General features: G+C 36.2%; 1 protein-coding gene across 7 annotated transcripts in view; it reads right to left on the reverse strand.

The window, feature by feature from the left end:
• The window catches only part of GCFC2 (GC-rich sequence DNA-binding factor 2), an 81,540-nt gene that overhangs the window by 31,222 nt on the left and 30,497 nt on the right, over nucleotides 1-19,821 (reverse strand). For 5 of the 7 annotated variants that reach the window (XR_010662341.1, XM_065929224.1, XM_065929223.1 and 2 more), the window contains exons 5-10: nucleotides 16,653-16,768; nucleotides 7,683-7,869; nucleotides 3,025-3,148; nucleotides 1,960-2,041; nucleotides 1,382-1,494; nucleotides 152-351 (exon numbers count right to left, since the gene is read on the reverse strand). Coding sequence is in view for 4 of the 7 variants with exons in the window: in XM_065929224.1 (XP_065785296.1) it covers nucleotides 152-351; nucleotides 1,382-1,494; nucleotides 1,960-2,041; nucleotides 3,025-3,148; nucleotides 7,683-7,869; nucleotides 16,653-16,768 (822 nt within the window). In the remaining 3 variants the exon portion in view is untranslated. Of the gene's footprint in view, nucleotides 1-151; nucleotides 352-1,381; nucleotides 1,495-1,959; nucleotides 2,042-3,024; nucleotides 3,149-7,682; nucleotides 7,870-16,652; nucleotides 16,769-19,821 lie in introns of those variants that run through there. The other 2 variants (XR_010662343.1, XR_010662344.1) reach the window with 2 other exon arrangements.

Genomic DNA, 19,821 nt, shown 5'->3' on the forward strand with positions numbered 1-19,821 from the left:
AGAAATGGTAAATGTAGACTACTACTCCAAAGCATGATTATTAATTCCATCTGTAAAGGTGAGATATTTTATATTACAGTTAACCTGATAACAAGAGGATTTAAGTAACTAAATGTGATCAGGATTATTTTTTCACATTAAGCTCATATACCTTAAGAGGGTTCCAGTCAATCAACTGAAATCGTATTAGGGGATTTAAAAGCTTCGGAATGCATAAACTAATGAAAGCTTCATAGTAAGAATCAGGAAACTTTTCTCGCCATTGTTGAAATTTCAATAAAATATTCTGGATATTACAAAAATCACTGTGTACATCTTCAAAAATCTTCTTATGATCCTGTAAAATGTCACCTGTGAAGAAAATGAGTCTTTGTATATTACGCATTTTATATTTGTGATCTTTAAGTTTGATTCCTATAAACATAGTTATGTCTAACTTATGTAATCAACTGAGTTGAAAGTTATTCCTTGACATTAACATATAAATTAGTTTTTATTAAAAAAAAAACACACCTTAGTAACAGCTGATACTAATAAAATCTACCATTTATTAAGCCCTTGCTATATGCCAAAACATTATAAACACATTATCTCATGTCATCATAATAACTATCTTCCCTAAAAGGTAAGTGTTTCTAGCCTATCTGTTTACAGACAAAGAAAAAGCAAACAACAATATCAGATACAGTGAAGTCAAGTAATTCGCTTAATGTCACATAGAATAGATTCCCTCTTTGAACTCATCTATTTTGACTGTAAAGCCCACATTCTTTCAACTGTACATATTTTACCTTCTTACAATGCTAAAAATGGACTTTACTATAAATTCAATTCAAATTCAAACTCCGGGAGATTGTGAAGGACAGGAAAGCCTGCCATGCTGCAGTCCATGGGATTGTGAAGAGTTGGACATGATCGAGCAAATGAACAACAAATAGGAACTTCTGTGGTGGTGCAGTGGCTAAGACTTCAAGCTTCCAATGCAGCAAGCCTAGGTTCAATCCCTAGTCAGGGAACTAGATCTCATAAGCCACAACTAAGACCTGGCACAGCCAAATAAATATTTTTAAAAATTGAAAAAAATGATAATATAGAAAGCATGTAGCAGAGAAATGAAGCCAAAAATGTTCATAGCTCATTTATAACAGGAGATGAAAAAGGTTGAGGGGAAAAAACTACAAAGATGCAGGAATACTCATCCCACTTCTCCACTTTATCCATTCTTTCAGAGGTACAGACAAGTCTAATAAGGAAAAAAAAGTATTATTTTTTCTGAATTTTCCCAACTATTTTGTATAGCTTAATTAAGGGCAATCACGGCAAAGATTTTCCATCATTTCAGTATTTCAAATTAAGCCACATCAGAAACTTGATAACTGACCTTGGCTTTTTTGGAAGTCAGTCATGTCTGCTGAAGACAGTTCATCATCACTAGATGTTCCTTCTTCATGAGTACAATTCCCAGAAAGAACCCTTGCTTGTCTTCTTCGTGCCCTGTATTTCGCAATAAACCAAAAATAAAATATGAAAATAAATACATTAAAACAAAAAGTAAAAGTCATCATTACTTAACATGCCCAGAAATAAACAATCATACTTTCACACAATTTTATGTTAATATTTTTGATATTTTAGCTTCATTAATCTGAACTGATTCTTCCTCTTATTCTTGTTAGACACTCCCATGATTTGGAAAAAGGAGTAGCAATGTATTTAGGACTAGCTTCCAGGTATGAGACAGTCCCAACCTGATAAATACCACTTTACACATTCCTTCTAACTGATCCAAATACACAAGTGTGTCTTTAAACCATGGGGTAGAGGACTGCTTAACTAAATTTTGGTTTTACACCATTCTCACAAATTAATATGCTAGGTTATAGTTATTTATACTATATGATTAACTATATTTAAACTATGAAAAATACTTGCTCAGTGATGCTTTAAGTCTTTAGTTACCTTCGAGATTCAACCTCTTCTAAAATCCATTGAGTTTTTTCATCTATAGCCAAGCTATTATTTATTGATGTCTCAGGTGTGCCTGTTAATGAATAAAATTGATTTTATACTGTAAATTCTAAAAAGAAATACAGTGAAACATTTTGAAAACAAAAGTTATATTTTAGGTATGTATACACATTTGTATACATAAACATCCATACATAGACTATGCTTAAATTACGTATTTCATTATGCAATGAAATTGCAATGTTAACTCTCTACCACAATATTAATAGGTATTGAGTTTGCTAATTTAAGAAAATGTACCTTGTCTGGCAAATATAGCTCAGCACTTGAGAACAGTAACAAAAATAAAGTTTCTTTCTCTTGTATTCTTTTTCAGCAGTTTTCACCATTTATTTTACTGTCCCTATGGTCAAATTCTAGAAACACATTACCATTATGCCAATCATATTATCTCCTATTTTAGCATATACTGTAATTTATGACCAACTAAATGTCATATATTTGAGTCATTTTGATTTTGCTTTTATCATCTACTTGATGCTGTGGTCTCATTTCTTTCACTATGCCCTGACAGCACCTTAATCAAAGGAAGACATCTCTGCAAATACAAAATCAGTGGGAGAATTAAAGGGCTGCATCCAATTCTTTTATTAATATAATGAGATCTTATAGATGATTCTATACTGAAACCCACCACAATTTCTTTAACTTCCACAATTAATCTATGGAAAATTTATAAAGTTGGACTTCCGACACAGTCTATGTGTTTATGTCAAGTCATCTCAAAATAATCTTTAAATGGTCATATAAATATTTTCTTTCAAACACTAAGTGATTAGAAGTCATAATTTTTATTTTTTTAGATCTGGACTTAATTTAAGACATTTTGAAGCCAAGATTTTAAAATGGTTTGGGAATTTTAGAAGAGGGTAGGTGAAGGGTCAGTGGGAAAATACACAATAAACATTTTTTATACAGAAATAAAAATACTTTTAACTTTTAGCTACAATTTAGCTTAATGAAGAAAAAATCACATTGAACATGAAAAACACTAACATGATAACTGTTGTAAATACGCTGATTCATGTTTTAATTCATCTTGCCTGCGTTTCATAAAGATCATGGCTTGTTTTAAAAGGAGTGCATGCATGGCTGATTCTATTTCTTGGATGCTGATAATCTGAAATACATACATAAGTAACATTTTGTGGGTGATCATTAAATGATTATAAAAAAAAATTATATATAAGCACATTATATGCACAAATTTCCTATAACAGAAACATTTTTAACACTATCACATCTCAATTAAATGAACATTGTGAGGAACAGACGTAGCTTCCAATACTTATAATACTAATAAAACTAAAAAATAAACTTATTGTACCAAAACAGCTATAAATATCATAAATAATAAAATCTAACTTGGCTGGAGTCAGGAACATGGATAAAAGTGAATAGATAAGAAAGATTCTTTTTTGAGATAGAAGAGAAGAAGGAAATTATGACTGCAGCTATTTTTCACAGGCTGAGCATGTCAGACTGTAGGGGAACATCTGAAGAAACTGGTAAATTTTGAAAAAAATAGAGGACAGAAGACACCTAAACAGACAAGGAAGCAAGTTGTGAAGCAGAATTACAGTGATTAGTTAAAACTGGCATTCATATTATATATTTCTTGGGCAACAATTCCCCCCACTTCAATCATAGCTAATGCTATGGATTCAAGCCTTTGACAGTGTAATTCTTCAAGGATGAATGAAGAAGGTCACACTGTAATAAATATTTCAGAAAAGTAGCTACCAAATAGTATTAAGGGTAGCTGACTTAAAACAATAGGGGAGAAACTAATTTGGTAATCTTTTAAAAGTAATAAAGAAAGTAGAGTGTATTTTTAAAGTGATTAGTCTACTTTAAGAAAAGGACAACTCAAGATCCCAATTTAAGGACTTAGTATGTATAAAACAAAAACAGGAATTATAATGGAAAAGAATGATTCATAAATCTGATTAACATAAAAAGTTAAAAACATCTGATGTCATTGCTAATAGAGAAATATGTATCAAAACTACAGTGAGGCATCATATCACACTGGTTACAAAGGTCAACAACAAAAAGTCTACATAAAACAAATACTGGAGAGGCTGTGGAGAAAAGCGAACCCTCCTACACTGTTGCTGGATATACAAACTGGTGCAGCTACTATGAAAAACAGTATGGTGGTTCCTTAAAAAACTAGAGTTGCCATATGATCCTGAAATTACACTCTTGGGCACATATCTGGAGAAAACTCTAACTCAAACAGATACATGCATCCCAATGTTCATAGCAACATTATTTACAAGAGCCAAGACATGGAAGCAACCTAAATGTCCCTGAAAGATGCCTGGATAAGGATGATGTGGTGTATATATGTATACACACACACACACACACACACACACACACATATACACACACTGGAATACAACCCAGCCATAAAAAAGAATAAAGCCATTTGCAGCAGCAGGGATACACCTAGAGACAATAATACTAAGTGAAGTAAGTCAGAAAGAGAAAGACAAATATATTATGATATTACTTATCTGTGGAATATAAAATATGATAAAAATGAATCTATGGGAAAGAATAAACCAGGAGTCTGGGATTAGCATATACAAACTACTATACACAAAATAAGCAACCAGATCCTACTGTACACCACAGGAAACTATATTCAATATCCTGAAATAAACCATAATGTAATAGAATATGAAAAGAACATACATATATATAACTGAATCACTTTGCTATACACCAGGAACTAACACAACATTGTAAATCAACTATACTTCAACTAAAAATTGAAAAGAAAAAAACAAAAAGCACACCTAATATCGAAAAAAGGACTTCCTGGGTAGCACAGCAGTAAGAATCTGCCAGGCAAGCAGGAGATGTGGGTTTGATCCCTGAGTCAAGAAGATCCCCTGGAAAATGAAACAGCAGGCCACTCCAGTATTCTTGCCTGGGAAATCCCATGGACAAAGAAGCCTGGCGGGCTACAGTTCATGGGGTCAAAAACAGTCGGACACAACTTGGTGACTAAACAACAATAAATATGAAAAAACCACCTCAACAAAATTAAAAGACAAAACAAATTGGAATGTTTACCTACATCAAATTTTAGGATAAAGCACTAAAATTTTCAAGCAATAGAAAGCTGTTCATCATATACTGGGAAAAAGGGAAAAAACCCACAAAAACAAACCCATCGTATGAACAAGAAGATAGCAGGGCAAAGGACACAAATAATTCACTAGAAGAAAACTATATGTGTTAAGAAAACAAATGACTTGTGAGATCAAAATAAATATGTAAAAACTAAATACACTAGAAACTGATAGAATTTTTCTGAAGGATAATTTAGCAATGTTTCATAAGCCTTAATATATTTAGACACTTTGACTTAGTAATTCAACTTCTAGGACTTTTCTTAAACAGACAGAATTTTTAAAATTTATATTGCTATTTTAGTCAGTTCAGTTCAGTTGCTGAGTCGTGTCTGACTCTTTGTGACCCCATGGACTGCAGCCTGCCAGGCTTCCTTGTACATCACCACCTCCCAGAGCTTGCTCAAACTCTTGTCCATCGAGTCGGTGAGGCCATACAACCATCTCATCCTCTATCATCCCCGTCTCCTTCTGTCTTCAATCTTACCCAACATCAGGGTCTTTTCTAATGAGTAAGCTCTTTGCATCAGGTGGTCAAAGCATTGGAGCTTCAGCTTCATCATCAGTCCTTCCAGTGAATATTCAGGACTGATTTCCTCTAGGACTGACTGGTTTGATCTCCTTGCAGTCCAAGGGACTCTCAAGAGTCTTCTCCAATCCAATTAAAACGCATCAATTCTTTGCCACTCAGTTTTCTTTATGGTCCAACTCTCACATCCATACATGACTACTGGAAAAACCACAGCTTTGACTAGATGGTCCTTTGTCAGCAAAGTAATGTCTCTGCTTTTTGATATGCTGTCTAGTTTGTCATAGCTTTTCTTCCAAAGAGCAAGTGTCTTTTAAATTCATGGCTGTGGTCACCATCTGCAGTGATTTCCGAACCCAGGAAAATAAAGTCTATCACTGTTTCCATAGCTTCCCCATCTATTTGCCATGAAGTGATAGGACCGGATACCAAGATCTCCATATTTTGAATGTTGAGTTTTAAGCCAGATTTTTCACTCTCCTTTCACTTTCATCAAGAGGCTCTTTAGTTCCTTTTTCTGCCATAAGGGTAATATCATCTGTGTATCTGAGGTTATTGATATTTCTCCCGGCAATCTTGATTCCAGCTTGTGTTTCATCCAGCCTGGCATTTTGCATGACATACTCTACATTAAGTTAAATAAACAGGGTGATAACACGCAACCTTGACGTACTCCTTTCCCAATTTGGAACCAGTCTGTTGTTCCATGTTCAGTTCTAATTGTTGCTCCTTGATCTGCATACAGATTTCTCAGGAGGCAGGTATGGTGGTCTGGTATTCCCATCTCGTGAAGAATTTTCCACAGTATGCTGTGATCCACACGGTCAAAGGCTTTAGTGTAGACAATGAAGCACAGGTAGATGTTTTTCTGGAACTCTCTTGCTTTTTCTATGATCCAGTGGATGCTGGCAATTTGATCTCTGGTTCCTTTGCCTTTTCTAAACCCAGCTTGAACATCTGGAGGTTCTTGGTTCATGTACTGTTGAAGCCTCGCCTGGAGAATATTGAGCATTACTTTAATAGTGTGTGAGATGAGTACAGTTGTGTCGTAGTTTGAGCATTCTTTGGCATTGCCTTTCTTTGGGGTTGGAATGAAAACTGACCTTTTCCAGTTCTGTGGCCACTTCTGAGTTTTCCAAATTTGCTGGCATATTGAGTGCAACACTTTCACAGCATCATCTTTCAGGATTTGAAATAGCTTAGCTGGAATTCCATCACCTCCACTAGCTTTGTTCACAGTGATGCTTCCTAAGGCCCACTTGACTTCACATTCCAGGGTGTCCGGCTCTAGGTGAGTGATCACATCACCATGGTTATCTGGGTCATGAAGATCTTTTTTGTATAGTTCTTCTGTGTATTCTTGCCACCTCTTCTTAGTATCTTCTGCTTCTATTAGGTCCATATCGTTTCTGTCCTTTATTGTGCTCATCTTTGCATGAAATATTCCTTTGGTATCTCTAATTTTCTTGAAGCGATTTCTAGTCTTTCTCATTCTATTGTTTTCCTCTATTTCTTTGCACTGATCACTGAAGAAGGCTTTCTTATTTCTCCCTGATATTCTTTGAAATTCTGCATTCAGATGGGTATATCTTTCCTCTTCTCCTTTGCCTTTAGCTTCTCTTGTTTTCTCAGCTATTTGTAAGGCCTCTTTAGACAACCATTTTGACTTTTCGCATTTCTTTTTCTTGGGGATGGTCTTGATCACTGCCTCCTGTACAATGTCACAAACCTTTGTCCATATTTCTTCTATTTGCATGTAAATATTGCTATTTACATGTTGCAAAACAATTACAAAAAACACCTAACTGTCCAATATTAAGGGAATACTTAGCATTCCAGTATGTCAAAAATAGGTAGGAAGAATCCTAGATGAAGTACCTAGTTATGGGATTTAAACTAAAAAACAAAAAAAAAAATTGCATGGTAAGGGAATTTCTCTATAAAAAGGAAATGATTCAATATTTATAGACACATACCTTTTCATTAAGACAGTCAATTAAATTTTCCACATAAATTTTCATGCTTTTATAGAATTTAAAACTTAGAGCTTGATTTGATGAATTCTCTAGGTTCTGGATGGTACTCTTTGAGCTCTTGATATCTTGTATGTATTTTTCATATTCTCTTAGATGTGAGCGGTGAGTATCCTGTAGTAATGTTAATCTAAATAAATAGAAAATAAACATAAAAATTGCTTTATATTACAAATTTATTTCTATTATAGTAAGTAGCAGTCTAATGAAAATTTTTTCAGAGCTACCTTATAAAGATCACCAAGGAAACTGACAATCATACAAATCTGGGTTTATAAGATGTGTGGAGCAAAGGAAAATTCCACGATAAGAGAGGCTTCAAAGGGAAAGGTAGCATAGGACACGGAGAGATTTTTAGGTGCTACAGCTAATCTCAGGGTAGTCTTAGAGGAGAAATTAGTGTGGATTGATCAGAATACATAAACTAGGTGACCTTCTAGAAAAATTGTGCAAAGTCTCTTCAGTCATATCCAACTCTGTGACCTTATGGACTGTAGCCCGCCAGGTTCCTCTGTCCATGAGATTCTCCAGGCAACAGTACTGGAGTGGGATGCCATGCCCTCCTCCATATGTGTACTTACTTTATATAGGCAGTTAACAGTCTTTCTTTTGCAATGTTTCAAAGGGTGGGGTATGTGCGGGGTCTGAGGTAGTCCAGTCTTCCAATCTTGATGAGCATCTCTGGACCTTTAATCTTGCCTCAGGTGGTTTCACTGCCTTCCATTTCTCTTCAAGCTGTTGTCTGGGACAGTGCTCTTTTTTCACACTTCAGGTCTCCTGCTTAGAAGAGATGTAACGGAGCTGCACACAACCTAGTCTTGATTAGACAAGGCTATGTGAGTGCAGGATCTTAGTTGGTCCAGTCTCCTAATCTTGACAAGCTTCTCTGGACCTTTAATCTTGCCTCAGGTGGTTTCATTGCTGTTCCTCCTTTGTTTAGCAACTGTTCTGCCATTTAGAACTGAGATAACGTCATGGAAGCTAGAGTCTAGCCTATAATAAATGAGGGACAAAAAAAAGGCCTCAATACCTAGGAGCTCCACAGGGCCCTGCTAGGCTCAACACCTCCTTTTCTTTGATACTCCTCAATCTTGAGGACCACTGAATTCTTTCCATTTCTCTTCAAGCTGCTGCTCAGGATACTGCTCTTTTTCACACTTTTAGCAGCATAGGGTCTCCTGCTTTGAAGAGATGTAAGGGAGCTTCTAGGCAAGGTGGAGACCTTGTCCCATTTCAGGTGAGTTTTCCAGCACAGCTTCGTAAGTGATGTCTTAATAATGTCCTTGTTGTTATTGTTGTTCAGTCGCTCAGTCGTGTCCGACTCTTTGCGACCCCATGGACTGCAGCACTCCACACTTCCCTGGCCTTCACCATCTCCTGGAGCTTGTTCAAACTCACATCTATTGAACTGGTGATGCCATCCAACCATCTTATTCTCTGTCGTCCCCTTCTCCTGCCTTCAATCCTGCCCAGCATCAGGGTCTTTTCCAATGATTTGGATCTTTGCATCAGGTAGCCAAAGTATTGCAGCTTCAGCTTCAACATCAGAACCTCCAATGAATATTCAGGATTGATTTCCTTTAGGATTGATTGGTTTGATCTCCATGCAGTCAAAGGAACTCTCAAGAGTCTTCTCCAACATCACAGTTCAAAAGCAATCAATTCTTCAGTGCTCAGCCTTCTCTATGGTCCAACTCCCACATCCACACATGACTACTGGAAAAACCATAGCTTTGACTAGATGGACCTTGGTTGGCAAAGTAATGTCTCTGTTTTTTAATATGCTGTCTAGATTGGTCATAGCTTTTCTTCCAAGGTGCAAATGTCTTTTATTTTCATGGCTGCAGTCACCATCTGCAGTGATTTTGGAGCTCAAGAAAATAAAGTCTCTCACTGTTTCCACTGTTTCCCCATTTATTTGCCATGAGGAGATGGGACCGAATGCCATGATCTTCATTTTTTGAATGTTGAGATTTTTCACTCTCCTTTTTCACTTTCATCAAGAGGCTCTTTAGTTCCTCTTCACTTTCTGCCATAAGGGTGGTGTCATCTGCCTATCAGAGGTTATTGATATTTCTCCCAGCAATTCTGATTCCAGCTTGTGTTTCATCCAGTGCAGCATTTTGCATGATGTGCTCTGCACATAAATTAAATAAACAGGGTGACAATATACAGCCTTGGATGTACTCCTTTCCCAATTCAGAACCAATCTGTTGTTCCATGTCCAGTTCTAACTGTTGCTTCTTCACTTGCATACATATTTCTCAGGAAGCAAGTCAGGTGGTCTGGTAATCCCATCTCTTAAAGAATTTTCAAGTTTGTTGTGATCCACACAGTCAAAGGCTTTATTGTAGTCAATGAAGCAGAAGTAGATGTTTTTCTGGAACTCTCTTGCTTTTTCTATGACCCAGTGGATGTTGGCAATTTGATCTCTGGTTCCTCTGCCTTTTCTAAATCCAGCTTGAACATTTGGGAGTTCTCAGTTCATGTACTGTTGAAGCCTCACTTGGAGAATATTGACCATTACTTTGTTAGGGTGTGAGATGAGTGCAATTTGGTGGTAGTTTGAACATTCAACCTCAATCATATCCTTAAGAAGGGTTTTTGTCATTTCTGATGCTTCAGTGGTCTTATATTTGAAACATAAGAGTCCATGTGGAATTACTGTTAGATCAGTCTGTGGTCTTCCTTAGAATATAGCTATCTGTTAGTTAGTGTCAGTCACTCAGTCATGTCCAACTCTTTGGGAACCCATGGACTGTGGTCTCTGTCCATGGAATTCTCTAAGCAAGAATACTGAAGTGGGTAGCCACTGCCTTCTCCAGGGGATCTTCCCAACCCAGGAGCTGGTATTAAAGTCATTTGAGCATGCTATGATTTGGTATGAATTTTTTGCTTTGTGACCTATTTTGACACTGTGAGTACTTTAGAATTAGAGAATTAACTAACAATGAAACAAATTCATAGTATTTGGACCTGAATCAAACAATTAAAAAAATTAAACTTTTGCTAATCTCCTTATGGGCTTCCCTGGTGGCTCAGTGGTACAGAATCCGCCTGTCAATACAGGAGATGCAGGTTCGATCTCCAGGCAATATCCCCTGGAGATGGAAATGGCAGTGCATTCCAGTATTCTTGCCTTGCAAATCCCATGGACAGAGAAGCCTGGCACATCAGGCTTAGCTGCCCTATGACATGTGTAATCCTCCCAGACCAGGGATTGAATCTGTGTCCCCTACATTGGCAAGGTGTACTCTTAATCAATGGACCACCTGGGAACTCCAAGAGATAACTATTAATAGCAATAGATAACGGTTAGCTATGCTTTAGAAATGTATTTGTACCAAAAACCTTAAAAATATAACCTTTTAACTTTATATTTTTTATAAAAATGTAACTTTTGTTGCAGTTAACTTTCCCTGCAAATTTATGTTAAGAAATAATATTATAGTTTAAATAACTTATAGGAACAAAATGTTCATTATCTGTAGCATTATTTATAATAGACAAATTTAGAAACCAAAACATCTAACACAGAAATGCAATATACCAACTATATGGATAAACAAAACATCACTATATGTTTATAATTTTTACTGTAGTAAAAAGTACATAACTTACCATCTTAACCATTTTAAAGTACATTACAGTAGTATTAACTATATGCACACTGCTGTATAACAGATCTTTAGAACTTTTTCATCTTGCAGAACTGAAACTCTATACTCATTGATCAACAACTTTCCATTCGACTCCCCTCCACATGGGGCAACCACCATTCTACTTTTAGTTTCTAAGAGTCTGACTACTTTGCTTATGTGCTTAGTTGCTGAGTCCTGTCTGACTCTTTGTGAACCCACTGACTATAGCCCACCAGGCTCCTATGTCCATGGAATTTTCTAGGCAAGAATACTGGAGTGGGTTGCCATTTCCTACTCTAGGAGATCTTCCTGAGCCAGGGATTGAACTGGGGTCTCTTGCACCTCCTGAACTGGCAAGTGGATTCTTCACCACTGCAACACATCATACAGAGCTTCCCAAGTGGCTCAAGTAGTAACGAATCCACCTGCCAATGAAGGAACTGTGGGTTCAGTCCTTGGGTTGAGAAGATCCCCTAGAGTGAGGTTATGTTCTGTAATTCTCTAATGATTAGTGATGTTGAGCATCTCTTCATGTTCCTTCACCAATTGTATGTCTTCGAGAAAGGTTTATTCCAATCCTTTGACCATCTTTCTGCTGGGTAGTTTGTTGTTGAATTATATGAACTACTTACATATTTTGGGTATTAACCGCTTATCATATATACAGTTTGCAAATATCTTCTCTTATTCTGTTGGCTGCCTTTTCACTCTGTTTATTATTTCTGTGCTGTGCAGAAACTAGTTTCATATAGTTCCAACTATTTTTGCTTTTATTGCTTGTGTTTTTTCTTTCTTGGGTCCTTTGAGATTCCACATATATTGGTGTTGGAGAAGACTCTTGAGAGTCCCTAGGACTGCAAGGAGATCCAACCAGTCCATCCTAAAGAAAATCAGTCCTGAATACTCACTGAAAGGACTGATGCTGAAGCTGAAACTCCGATACTCTGGCCACCTCATGCAAAGAACCAACTCATAGGAATAGAGCCTGATGCTGGGAAAGACTGAAGGCAGGAGGAGAAGGGGACAACAGAGGATGAGATGGTTGGATGGTATCACAGACTCAATGGACATGAATTTGAGTAGGCTCTGGGAGTTGGTAATGGACAGGGAAGCCTGGAGTGCTGCAGACCATGGGGTCACAAAGAGTCGGACATGACTGAGCGGCTGAACTGAACTGAAGGTATTTTAGGATTTTTTTCCCTATTTCTGCAAAAAATGCCATTGGGATTTTGATAGAGAATGCATTACATCTATAGATTGCTTTGGGTGATATGGACATTTTAACTATATTAAATTTTCTAAACCATGATCATGGATACCTTTCCATTAATTTATGTCTTCAATTTCTTTCAGCAATATTTCATAATTTCTGGTGTATAAAACTTTCACCCCTTGACTAATTCCTAAGTTATATTCTTTTTGATGCTATTGTAAATATTTTCTGAATATATATTTTTGGACTTTTCATTGTTAATGCACAGAAACAACTGATTTTCATCCTGCAATTTTGCTAGATTTATTAGCTCTAACAGGGGTTGTGTTTGTTTCTTTGTGTTAAATGCAGTCTTCAGGTTTTCCCATGTGTAAGATCATGTCAACAGAGATAATTTTACTTCTTGCTCTCCTATTTTGATGTCTTTTTATTTTTATTCTCACCTGAATTCTCTGGCTAGGGCTTTCAATACTTTGTTGAATACAACAGACAAGAATAGGCATCCTTGCCTTGCTCCTGACCCTACAGGGAAAGTTTTCAGTTTCCCACGACTAAATATGATATTAGCTGTCCATTACTCCTATATGGTCTATATTATGTTGAAGTAGTAACAATTTCTCACAAAAGCACACTTAACATCATCAAAGGCTTTTCCTGTACCAGCTGAGATGATCGTGTGGTTTTCACCATTCATTCTGTTTATATAGTGTATCACACTGATTTTCTTATGAAACACCCTCATAATTCTAGGAATAAATCTCACTTGGTCATGGCGTATAATCCTTTTAACTTACATTTGCAAGTATTTTATTGTGAACTTTTACATCAATATTCATCAAGGATACTGGTTTACTAACTTCCTTTTCTTGTGCTATCTTTGGGATTTTGGGGATCAGGGTAATGCTGACCCCAGAGAATGAGCTTGGGAATGTTACCTCCTCTTCAGTTTTTTGGAAGAGTTTGAGAAGGAATGGTGTTAGTTCATTATTAAATGTTTGGTAGAATTAGGCAGTGAGGCCATCTCACACATATATATGTATATAACTGCTATACTGTCCCAATGAATGATCCTTTTATATTATACAATGGCTTTCATAGTCTCTTGTAGTTTTTAACTTAAAATCCTTTTCTCTAAGTAATGCCACTCCTGCTCTCTTTTGTTTACTGTTTGCATGGAATCTTTCTGCAAGACTTTCACTTTCATTCCGTATACATCCTTGAGTCTAAGTGAGACTCCTACAGATGGTATACAGTTGTATCTTACCTTTATTTTTTTTGGCTTGGGTGGCTTGTGGGATATTAATTTCCTGACCAAGGACTGAACCTGGGCCCTAACCACTAGACTGCCAGGGAATTACTGGATCTTGCTTTTCTTTTCAACCCATTCAGCCACTGTACATCTTTTGATTCTAGAATTTAATCCATTTATATTTAAAGTAATTACTGATATGGAAGGACTTATGATTACCATTTTAAAATTGCTTTTTGTCTTATTTTGTCCCTCTTCCTCTCTTGTTGCTTTGGGCTTTGTTATTTTATTTTTTTAGGGATGTGTTCTGGGTCATTTTCATTTTCCACTGCATATCTTCTATAGATATTTCTTTTATGTTTACCATGGGGTTTACAAAAAATATTGCAATTCCAGTAATCTCTTTTAAACTGAAAACATCTTAACTTCAATCTCATATGAAAACTCTATTTCTTTACATCTCCCCTGCCACCTCTTGTTATTGATACCACAAATTACATTAAAATTTTTATATGCATTAACATATCATCATAATTATTTTTGTGTTTTTACCTTTTAAATTCAATTTCTGAATTAAAACTGATTGTCATACCACTCTTACAGTATTACAGGATTCTGCACTTACACGTACATTTACCTTTACCAGAGAACTCTGTATTTTTATGTGCCTCATGCTACTGTACAGTGTCCATTCATTCAACTTGAAGGATATCTTTCCTCAATTTTTGTAAGGCAGGTCTAGTGGTGATGAACTCCCTCAGCTTTGTTTTTTTTTTTTTTTCCCTCAGCTTTGTTTATCTGAGGTCTTTATTTCTCCTTCATGAAGGATAGTTTTGCTAGATATAGTAATCTCTGTGGGCAGTTTCCTTCTTTCAGTACTTTGAATATATCTTCCTACTCTCTTCTGGTCTGTTAACAGAGAAGACCTTTGTTGAGACGCCTCCTGATAATGTTATGGGACTCCCTTGGACATGACAAGGTCCTTTTGTTTTGTCACTTAATTCTTTCTTTGTATCTAGGAAGTTTGTCTCAGTGTAAGCCTCCTTGTAAGACTCCTTGCTGGAGTTCTTTAGCTTTTGAAATTGAATGCCCATTTCCTTCTTCAGGCTGGTAAGTGCTTGGGCATTATACCTTCAGATAAGCCCTCTGTCCCATTCTGCTACTCTTCTCCTTCTTGGATTCCCATAAAGTATATGACATTCTGCTTGATAGCATCATGTAAATCCCTTATTTTTTTTTTTTCACTTTTCTTCATTCTTTTTTCCTTTTTGTTACTCTAACTTGGTAATTTCAAATGACTATTCTTTGAGGTCATCACTTGTTTCTTCTGCTTGATAAGAGTCTGCTCTGGATCCCCTTTAGTAAATTTTTCAGTTCAGTTATTATATTTTCAGCTCCAGAACCTCTGGTTCTTTTACAGTTTCCATTTCTGTTGTTATTCCAACCTTGTTCATGTATCATCTCCCTGATTTCTTTAGTTGTCTGTGCTCTCTTATGGCACATTAAACTTCTTTAAGAGGATCATTCTGAATTCTCTGTCAGGTAATTCATAGGCCTCTGTTTCTTTTGGTTCTGGAAATTAATTTTGGTCCTCTAACTGGGCCAGGTTTCCTTGCTTCTTCACATGTCTGGTTATCTTTATGTTGTACTTTTTGTATTTGAAAATGCACGTAAGGGCAGTTTCTCCCCTATTTGAAGCTGTATCCTTTAAGTGCATTTCAATTAGCCTGGATAAAGTTTCCCAGTGGTGTAGTATGGGGAAGACTGTCTTCTCAAACCTTTCATGAGGGATGATTCTCCTCAGGGTTTCTAGAGATTTCCCAATTAGAGACATTTGTGGGTTTTCCAGGATTTTAAGGTCTCTTGGTCCCCCTGGTGTTTGCAGTACTGAAAGCTTTCTGGCTCTGCAACAGGCTGCTTGGCTCATTCTTGTCCTCTGTGGCCCTCAGGAATGTAATGTATGATGGTTCTCCAACAGTGCTCTGAGACAGACAAGAGACAGACAGAGACAAGTCCTTTGGGCAGTACCTCTAGAATATAGAATATATGTTCCGCTCTTTCCCTTACAAAGGAAAAGCTAGGAGTCGGGTTTTTTTCTCTCCATCGAAAGCGGTGCTGACTTGCTAGAGTGGCTAGATGCAGTTAGAATGAAATGGCTTTTCTCACCGATTACAATGTGGCTAATCTTGGCTTTGAGCTTCCCTGGGATACTACAACTTCCTGATTTCTGGGGTACTCATAAACGCTTTTTGGATAGTATGCTGTTGTTCAGTTGATATCTCTGTGGGGCAACGAGGTCTGGGGCTTCTAATTCTGCCATCTTGCGGCCATAACTTCCAGCATACTATTTTTAAAAATTGAGGGCTATTTAACAATGTAGATAAATGCAGATTAAAAACAGTAAGTTAAAAAAAGCAGGAGTTGATATTATTTATTGATTTTAACTACATGATATATCTATTATAAACACTGAAAGACATATACAAAAAAGGATCAGTTATGTTAGTGCAGTAACACAGGTGATGCTAATTTTTCCTGTAACTCTTTAATATCATCATTTAATAATTAATAAAATATATATTTATATTTATGGCTGTGTCAGGTAGCTGTGGCTCACAGGCTCAATAGTTGCCCTGCGTGTGGGATCTTAGTTCCCTGATCAGGGACTGAACCCAAGTCCCCTGCACTGCAAGGCAGATTTTTAACCACTGCAGCACCAAGGGACGTCTCAATTAAAAATATTATAGTGCTAATTTTTTCACTACTAAATGTCTATAACAACTGTAAAATTTGAAATTAATATTACTTACCTAGTATTTAGTTGCTTCTTTATAATTTCTAAACTTACTGGTGGAAATGAAATGGAAGCATCAAACTTCTTCACTGTTTGAGATTCACGGCTACAAGAAAGATCTATGTCTTGTCCCTAAAAATAATATGAAAATTTGTGTTGTTTTCAACATTCATTAGTCCTCCAAATATTAATACCATGAAAGCAGACTGGATACACTAAGGTCTCACCAGCTTAAAATTCCATGCCTCTGACATTTTTTATGGTGGTAATAAAATGTTTTTAAAATTATCATACAGTTTTAAAATTTAGAACTTTAAACTTACATGCAAGAGGCAAATTACAAAATCTCATTTTCCACAAAAGTTTGGTTTTCAGTGTTTTTAAAGCTAGTTCTATTTATGATCTAATATACTCTCAAAAAAACAAATACCAGAGGCTTCAATCAAGATGGCAGAATAGAAATATAAGTAAAATGAAGACAAAGAACGACTCTCAATTAAAAGATCAAGAGAATTGCCTTAAAAGAACAATCACTGAAACAGACCTCTCCAGTCTAATAAACACTGATTTCAAAAAGGAGATAATGGAAATACTGAAGGAATTAAGAAAGGAATGAAGAAAGTCTGTATTATACAGACTACTCTAAAAAATAAACTAGAAACTAGAAAGAGGAGCCGAGAAAAATTAGAAAACTCACTTGCCAAGATGAAAGCTGAGCTAAAGGCAATATAAACAGAAAATGAGTAATGCAGAATACATAAGTGTTCTGGAAGATGGAATAATGGAAATCACCCAATCAGAGCAGCAGACAGAAAACCAAATGAAGAAAATGAAAGCAATGTGAGAATTATGGGATAATATAAAGAATGCCAATCTATGCATAACTGGAAAAAGTAAGAAAGGGAAAAGGGGATAGAAAACACATTTCAAGAAATTATGGCTGAAAACTTTCCAAACTTAAACAAACAAACAGATATCTAGGCATAGGAAGCACAGTAGTCACTTCAGTCATGTCCAACTCTCTGGAACCCCACAAAATGTAGCCTGCCAGGCTCCTCTGTCCATGGAATTCTCCAGGCAAGAACACTGGAGTGGGTCGCCATGTCCTCCTCCAGGGAATCTTCCTAACCCAGGGATCGAACCTGCATCTCCTGCATTGCAGACAGATTCTTTACCCACTGAGCCACCTGGGAAGCCCATAAGAAGCACATGGTCTCAAACAAGATGAGCTCAAGCAGACATACACCAAGACATATTATCATTAAAGTGGCAAAAGTTACAGATAAAGATAGGATTCTAAAGGCTGCATGAGAAAAACAAAGAGTTAATTACAAGGGAACCCTCATAAGGCTATTAACTGATTTCTCTATAGAAAACGTTGCAGGCTAGAAGGGAGTGGCAAAATATATTCAAAGTCCAGAAAGGAAAAAAATACACAACCTAACATACTCTACACATCAAGATTATCATTGAGAATAGGAGAGAGAGAATTTCTCAGAAGAGAAAAAACTAAAAGAATAACAGCAATATTAATCTATCCTAGCAAAGAAGCAATAATCTATAGAAAAGAGAAAAAAGAGAAAATCCAAAATGGAAAGGAAATCACTTAAATGAGCCAGTATACATATTAAATTAAATTTCACAAAAAACATTTTTTATGAAAGCAATGATAAACAAAATGAACAGCAAAAGCATAAACATGAAGATGTAAAAGAGGACATCAAAATCATAAAATGCCAAGTTGGAAAGTAAAATACATAGATTTTTAAATTTTAGAATGTGTTTGAGGACATATGACTATCAGCCTCAAGGAAGTAGATATAGTAATGGGTTAACATACTTGAAAACAGTGTGGGTAACCACAAGTTGGGCTTCCCTTGTAGCTCAGCTGATAAAGAATCTGCCTGAAATGCGGGAGACCTTGGTTCGATCCCTGGGTTGGGAAGATCCCCTGGAAAAGAGATAGGCTACCCACTCCAGTATTCTGGCCTGGAGAATTCCACGGACTGTATAGTCCATGGGTCACAAAGAGTCGGAAACCACAAATTTAAAACAGACAACAGAGTCACAAAAATCAGTAAGAAGAGAACACAAGCATAATACAAAAGAAATCATCAAACCACAAAAGGAAAAAAGTAATAATAAAGAAGAAATAAAAAATCAACTGGAAAATAAGGATAAAAATGGCAATAAATATGTATCTATTAATAATCACCTTAACTGCCAATGGACTAAATGCTGCAATCAAAAGACAATGAGTGGCAGACTGGATTAAAAAACAAGAGCCCACAATATGCTACCTACAAGAGGCCCACTTTAGGGTGAACAACACACAGACTGAAAGTGAGCGGATGGATAAGGATATTTCATGCAAACAGAAATGATAATAAGAAAGCATGGGTATCAGTAATGGACTTGAAAACAAAGGTCATAAAGAAAGATAAAGAAGGACACTATATAATGATGAGAGAATCAACATAAGAAGAGTATATTACAATCAACATATATGCACCCAATACAGGAGCACCCGATTACACAGAACAAATACAGACTAAAGGGAGAAATGGACAGGAATATAATAGTAAGAGATTTTAATAACCTACTCGTATCAATGGACAGGTCTTCTAGACAGAAAATCAATAAGGCAACAGAAATCCTAAATGATACACTAGAACATTTAGACTTAATTGATATTTTCAGGACATTATATTTAAAAAAACCCCAATATACATTCAAGTGCACATGGAACATTCTCTGTGGTTGACCACATACTGGGGCACAAAAGAAGGCTCAACAAATTTAAGAGTACAGAAATTTTTGAAGCAGCTTTTCTGACCACAACAGCATGAAACTGAAATTAACCACAGAAATAGAAATGACAAAGCAAACAAAAAACTCGATTACCTGGAGCCTAAAGAACTTGTCTCAAAAACAAAAAACAAAAAAAAACCCCAATGGGTCAATGATGAAAGCAAAGAAGAAACTAAAAAAATACCTTGAGAAAAATTACAATGAAAAGATAACCATATAAAAATCTATAGGATGCAGTAAAAGCAGTGCTTAGAGGGCAGTTCATAGTGATATAGGACTTCCTCAAGAATTAGAAAAAGGAGAAAAAACAAAACTCAAAATCAGAAGAAGGAAGAAAATAATAACGATCAGAGAGGAAATAAAGTAGGGATTTT

Source organism: Muntiacus reevesi, chromosome 3 (genome assembly GCF_963930625.1).
Source record: "Muntiacus reevesi chromosome 3, mMunRee1.1, whole genome shotgun sequence".
Lineage (NCBI taxonomy): Eukaryota > Metazoa > Chordata > Mammalia > Artiodactyla > Cervidae > Muntiacus > Muntiacus reevesi.